The sequence below is a fragment of the Melanaphis sacchari genome, unplaced genomic scaffold (genome assembly GCF_002803265.2).
Source record: "Melanaphis sacchari strain LSU unplaced genomic scaffold, SCAv2.0 Contig2_pilon_pilon, whole genome shotgun sequence".
Taxonomy (NCBI): Eukaryota; Metazoa; Arthropoda; class Insecta; order Hemiptera; family Aphididae; genus Melanaphis; species Melanaphis sacchari.
The window spans coordinates 6,169,396-6,177,048 of record NW_020271173.1 but is presented as its reverse complement, the minus strand read 5'-3'; the positions used below and the strand labels follow the sequence as shown (position 1 = coordinate 6,177,048).

Genomic DNA, 7,653 nt, shown 5'->3' with positions numbered 1-7,653 from the left:
TTAAATTTCTAATTCTTTTTTAGTAGAAGATCTACATAAAGTTAATAGAATAATAATTAGTGCAGAAAAAATATAAGTTGTAGATGTAAATATTACAATATACAAAAGTTTTGGAGAAAATACTGACCATATAAATAAATGATTACGAAAAAATAAAATAACTATGTTATATACACATGATTGAGTGACGTTGAGCATACAAAGTTTTTGAAGTCCTGAAAATCTAATTTGAAAAAATCTAATTAGTTAAAAATTCAAACATATGAAAATGATATAAATATTGTATATGTTTTACTTTTGATCAAGAACAAGAAATAAGTAAACCAGCATTGGAAAACCATATGTATGGGTAAAAATATGGATTCCTGCAACAACAGGATCATAAATGGTTTGACCAATGTACCCAGGCACTATATCTAATGTACCAACGCTGTTTGAATTACCCTATAAATTATAAAGTGTAATAATTATTCATAACTCTTAAGTAATATGTTAGTGCTTATACTAGTCATATTGTACATAATATACATATGTATATAAATAATTATAACTAATTATTTAAATGCCAGCCAATAAAAGTAAACTTTTAAGACCTATCTAATAACATCTATTATTTAAACAACTTAAGTTATATTTTATTAAAATTAAAATTTGAAACTATAGTTATAATAAAAACTAAAAAAAATTAGAGCATATAACAGTCTATAACTACTAATTCACACTTGCAGTGATAAACAACGATAAGTAGAAGACTTAAACATGAGATGAAGAATTTCAATTAACACTGAAAATCTATAAATGCACTAGCAAATTGTTTATATAAATTCTGTATAATAATTAACAAGATAATGAAAAGTGAGTATGTTGTGTCAAGATATAGGAGCAACAATGTATTTTTAGTTTAGAGGTCATGAATAATCTTCTCTGAAACATAAATAGATAAATAAGTTATTTTTCTAGCAGACACAAGAGTAGAGTGAATTTACATACATGAAATTTTAACTACTGCATAATGTGGAACATTATATAATTCTAAGCGTTTTCAAATACTTTTTATTTAATAATTGCCTAATATATTTTAACAAAATTGTTAGGAATATGGTTCTAAGATCACAAGAGATTTACCTGATAGAAAAAAAACATCAATGACAACCAATAATGAAGTATAGTTATAGTCAAAGTATTCCAGTTTTTAAATTGAATAAGTTTACAAGTATACACTAAGACTGCTGGTACCAAAATGTTATGAGGTCTTAGTAATAATGACAAACGTAGCATTAACAATATTATCATTGAGCACACAGCACTATTAAACTTGTTGTTATTTCGATTAGTTTGTTTAATAACAATAAAAATATGGCATCCAATCAATAAATACCATGCTATAGTCCATGAATGCAAACAAAATATTAACTTTCTAAAAAAAATATTAATAATATATTAATTATATGTATAGTGAAATATTGTTTTGATAATATACTAATGCTAGTATATAAATCATTAATATAATAAATCTTTATGATTCTTACAATATGTTATATCCATATGGTACAAAAACTTCTTTAGTTTCAACCCTATACATATAAACACTGCATAAAGTCCAAAAGTATAAAATTAAAATAATTACACTCAACATATGAAATTGCTTATTATTTTTAACGACTCGGTAAATGTTGATACAAGCATAGAATATACTACAAAGACCTGAAATTTTTTCAAAGATAATAATTTTAAATAACTTATCTTATTATATTTAAAAAAAATAGTCTGTACAACTTACCAATAACCATTAAAGTTGATAAATAAATTCTATTTTGAGACTCACGGAACCAATCTCCTAAACTGTAAATACCTGACCACTGATTACCAATAATATTCAGATTTTTACAAAATCGATGCAAAATCATAGATACTATCCACTTAGCAGTTGTTGTATAGTTATGCATAACAAAAGTTTTATATACTTGAATAGCAGAAAATCCAGTCCAAAGGTGATACAACAATTGATGCTCTTCTTCAATATAACTTGATGAAAATAGACTTAATACATGTATTAATATACCCGGAAGAACATAAAATAAGTTATTATCGAAATCATTAATCTGAAAACAGTAATAGTTTTTTATTAAGATATTCTAAAATGAAAAAATAATAATAATAATATTCAGTACCTCTAATCTAAAAAATGTAGAAAGTGGCCGACCAATACCACCAAGGTTTATAATAAACATTATGATTACAACACTAGCCAATAAATTAAATGTGGCGGTGAATTCACAAAGTACACTATCACATTGTAACCATACACAAACAGCCCAACGAATTAGCATTAAGTACACTAAACGGCTAACTTTAATAAACTTGATATTTACAGCATCAAAGTCTATGAGCAACAACCATACCTTAAATTATCAAATAATAATCATTAAAATAAAACTTGTCATTTAAAAATAGTAAAAAACAAAAAACTTGAGAAAAAAAAATTATTTTTATGTACCTGTATAGATAATACAATTGAAACAATTATAAGAAATATATCAAATTTAGCTATTGATCCAATTACATAGTTACTCATACCACTCAGTGCAGATTCATATAATGAAATAACACGGTGCGCTTGATTGACTGAAGCAGTTTCTCTCTTCAACCAATTATAATAATAGAGCACAGCATGATCATAATCCTTCATAAATGCTGAATAATAGAAAAATAAAAATACATATATATAATTGTACAAACAAATTATTTCTTATAAAATCACTCTTTCATATATATACAATAGGAAAAAATAAATGCAAGTCAATAATTGGCTTATTAGTACAGCTAAAATGTATGTGCAATGTAGAATAATAAAATATGTATTTTTTGTTTAATATAATATACACTGAATTTGTCAATAATTTCCATACTATCATTAAATAAAAAGAAATTCATTTTTTAATTTTAAGCAAATTGAATAAAATTACTCTAAAACAAAGATTAATCATTTTGTTTTTTTTTAATTTTTAAATAAATACAAAGTACTTTTAATACATTTTTTGTCAAAGATAAAAATATCATTGATATCATAAAATTTAAATTATGAGCATAATATAATGCAACAATAGTTTTTTACACAAATCTTGTCTTGTTTAAATGTACCAAAATAATTGCATTTTTTTTTTTTTGTTTATAGTTGAAATATACAAAAATTTAGTTATTTATGAACACTAAAATAATATAACAATGCATATAAAATTTAACCCTACTCATAAGTATACTGTTAATACTTTTACAAGATAGTATTAAAACTGTTTTAGATTCACCAATACTTACATTTTTTCTACTAAACAAAATAATACAAAAAATCAGTAAAAAAGCAAAATCTAATGATTTCAAACCATTTTAATTATTTAAACATTTTATATAATAGGTAGTCTAATTCAAAATACCTTTATTCATTAACCCCTTTTTTGAAATATAATTTGTATACATTTGCTTTGAGTTATAATGATATGCAAAAAGAATTTCATTAATATTAAGAATTTGCAACATTTTATTTATAAGTTTTCCCGTACTGCTTGAAGGTATTGGTAGCCCCATAATTACAGAAATTGAAGGAACAAAATCTGTTTGCATGATTTCTTCTCTAAATTTTATAAAAACAGTAATATTTATAGGAAAAAAATTATATATTGCCAAAAATAATATTTTTTTATGATTGAACTTACTTTATAGACCCACCACATGTCTTATTTTTAAAATAAACAAATAGAGGAACCATTACTTCACCAGTTGATGATCCACCATGACCACCATTGTCACGCATTCCATGATCACCACAAACAATTAAAACGGATGGCAATTCAGATTTTTCAGAATCCTAGAAATTTGTTAAGAAATACTTAATAATAGTTAATATATTAATTTTAATACCATTTCCTAGTATCTAATGATAGTATAAGAACTTCAAATATTAAGGACTGTATTCATTAATTAAGTTTTTGTTTATCTTAACAATCAATCAAAATATTTTATATATATATATTTTTTTTTTCTAACACGGAGTAACTATTAAAAGTAGGTAATAATTTTAATGTATTTTTGATTTTTGTAGAATGTAACTGGTAGTTTTTTTAAATACCTTCTAATAATTATTAGATATTAAACAATTTATAAAAAATAACAAAATTAAATATTATTTTTTCTACAGAATTACACATATAGTAATATAAAATTAAATATTAGTCAATGTTTGAAAATTATAATATAAATATTTAATTTTTAATTTTTAATCATTTTTGAACTTTCGTAATATTTAGACTTGATATATTCATTAAATAATAAGAATCTATCTAATCAGTACCTATACATTTGTAATTAGACATTAATAATGTTGTTAACAATAATTTTCATTAAAAAATGCTGTGTGGGCAATATATGGTTTTTTTCTTGGATATATTTATTCTGCAATTCACTCTTTTATTTAATCAAAACAAATTATTCACCATGTAATTTACAGTACGCTGAATAATATTATCCATCTCAGATAATTTATTAGGCATCAATGTACTTCGAGGACCACCTGTATGACCAATATGATCAAGACCTAAATAATGAAGTATCATAATATCCCAGTCGGCCGTTGGTTTCAATTCATTTTCAAGATGACGAGTGACATTATTATCAACCTAAAGAAAACATGCCACTTAGTATAATTTTTATATTTATCAAAAATATATACTACAGTAAATAGAATTACTTCAGTGTAATCAGATATATAAAAAGATGTAGTTCCATCATGTCTGACAAATGAATTTGGGAATAATTTCAACCATGTTTCATCTCCATAAAATATAACTCGTTTATTAGCTGCAGAGGCTTGATAAATAATACTATCTTGTTGCACAGCTGAACTATCCAGATTTAGCACAAGATCGATAAAATTTGGCACCGTACCTGTAGTTAAGGCCTGTTAATAAAACATGTACTAGCTTATTTACAATTTGCTTATAAATTACAACATGACTAAAAACTATACTTTTATACGTGGCATTGTAACTGTAGGGGCATTCACTCTGGTACGAAACAAACAACTTCTATTTTGCTTTATGAGATTAGTAGAAAATGGCATGTATACATTAAATTCAGAGTCCGTGAAAAAATCATAACGAATGCCATCAATTACCATCAACACAACTTTATTCACTGACTTGTGATACAAGCGTCGAGTGTCAAAACTAAAAAAATGTCCACATTAAAAATAATATGATTAATTCAAAATATTTGTTCATATTTCCTTTTGAAGTATCCGATGATAAAAAATTCCACCAAACAAAAATCACTACTGTTTTAATGAAAACCCTATCACATAGGTCATAGTCACTAGTCACTATTAATTATTAGTTTTCACTAAAATTATTTATTGAATTAAATTGAAAAAAAAATATTACTTAGTGTCCTACAAAAATTTAAGTATAATACTGATACTCAAGTACTCTGCAATTGGCAATTTAGTAAGGGACTACATATAGTAAAAGGTTTTAAGATTCACATGTCAATCTCAATAATTTAAAACTAGAAAATCGAGGAAAGGTCTGATAAACCAGAAATATGATGTAACTAGGAAAATGCACATTTTTGAAAGTACATAACAGTCAGTGGTTGGGTAGTAGATGAGGTAGTACTCAAAATAAATTTCCAAGGGAGTTAAAGAAATATTATTAAAACATTTTTTAAGAAATTGAAAAATTTTACAAGATTTTAGGGAGTGGTGGATTCTTAAAACATCCTTCCAAGCACGGTCTTGGTGTTGAGTATATATACTCTGTAGTGTAATTACCGCCAAGGTTCCGAGTCATTTCTGTTTGGCCATATGGTCGACGGAATATCGTTTGACGTTGACGTGCGTCTGTCGTTGTAGTCAAACGAAAAGAACCCATAGAGAAACAACAAATTGGCAAAAATATTGCACGACGATAGATATAGCAAAGTTACAGACTGCTTAGTCGGCCGCATAATGTTACCGGAAGTTACCGGAAACCGAACGAGTTTAATTATTGTTGTTCGTTACAATTTTCTATCAATTTCGCATTTTCACAAGACTTGTAGCGGCGAGTACGAACACCAGTTGTTCTACAACACCATTATACTATTATAATAAAGTGTAATAATATCTGCTTATCCAAAATTTCCATTCGCCGAACACACGTCATAGTTTTTTTTATTCAATATTCTATACATCCAGACCAAAAAATAATTGCTATGCACTACAGCTGCAGCGCTCAGCACGACAACATTTAAAACGACTTCAAAATCGCAATCGAATTAATCACAAAAATTAGAGACGCATGGGCATGGTGCAGGAAAGAATAAATGAAAAGTGAGTAGAGTTTAGATTATAGACGAAGCAAAACAACAAATAAATAATAATCGAAATAATAACATGAATTATTTACATAACCTGAAAATCACACCGATCATTGATTAACTGCTGGAAGTTAGATACGCGCCCCTTGGTGGATTTAGAATTAAATACTTTTTATACTGTTATAAACTTATAAGTATAAGTAGTATAACTATATAGCCGCCTGGGGGCCCTAAGACTTGTAAATGAAAAAACCACTAAGATCTGAGACAAAAATATTTGTCTGTTGGCCCCACACAATTTGTATCATTTTATATTTTATAGTTTTATACAATCCAATATCGAATTATCATGCTACCGATTATTGGTCGTCCCTTAATAAAAAGTATAAAATATATTTATTTTACACTCCCAAAATTCAGTCTATTTCCAAGAATCATGACTCCACTGACCGACCAGACTAAAATAATTGGATTTTTATATCCTGGGCGCTGGCGGTACAACCCAGCTACTAGAAAGATGAATTACCGAAGTCTAAAATAGATCGATAAAACCATTAAAGCCGTTTGGATTTAATAGTGAAAACCACAACTGTAGGTTCAGAATAGAATGCACAACGCTCCGAAAGTCAAGTTTAGACCTATAAACGATTCGTGAATTCGTGATAATCGTTTATACGTTTTTGTAAAATAACAAACGATTTTATGTTTGGTCGCTAAACAAGCGTCACGCGCAAGATGGTTTAGGAACCAATTTTACGCGCGCACGCCATTTTGAAACAACCTTTCTTTATTTTTTCTTTCACGAGATTTGAGAATTTACGATTTTTTAACTCGCCAACAGCGAGAGCATTAATTTCCAAACTAAAGTTGCGATCAAACTTATAACTACAGTAACTACTAACTACCGAGTACCGACTGACAGGCTACGAAATAATCGTTTTAACGCTTTATCGCTTCACGCCGCAGTATAGTTACTACTTTACCAACTAGTTCGGCACTACTGTACTGTGTATAGTCGCCAGTGGCCAGTCGGAAATAAAATTCAAAGTATAAAGTACACACTAGGTCATTGGAGTTTTCAAGTGCATTAACAACGTCGCGTAATTAATATTTATTATTTTATTGGCATAGGAATTTTTTTTTCTTCCCATTATCATTTAACACGCGCGCATGTACACGACACACGTTCCACACTTCCACTTGTGCAGCTCGCTCTACACTATATAGTATATACTATATACCTATATGGCTATAATACAGTAAATGGTCATTTTATTACTATTACTATTATTACCATCGTCGACG

The 7,653-nt window shown here is 27.3% G+C and overlaps 1 protein-coding gene across 1 annotated transcript; it reads right to left on the bottom strand.

Moving 5' to 3' along the window:
* Positions 1–6,488, bottom strand: LOC112596030 (GPI ethanolamine phosphate transferase 2). The gene is made up of 13 exons (XM_025341474.1): positions 5,822–6,488; positions 5,021–5,219; positions 4,742–4,951; positions 4,488–4,670; positions 3,711–3,862; positions 3,432–3,628; positions 2,498–2,694; positions 2,172–2,402; positions 1,781–2,102; positions 1,530–1,704; positions 1,126–1,417; positions 296–444; positions 1–223 (listed from the first exon to the last, which is right to left on the bottom strand). Exons 1-13 carry the CDS (start codon positions 5,995–5,997, stop codon positions 1–3), a joined length of 2,706 nt encoding a protein of 901 aa, XP_025197259.1. The 5' UTR covers positions 5,998–6,488.
* Between the last annotated feature and the right edge of the window lie 1,165 nt (positions 6,489–7,653).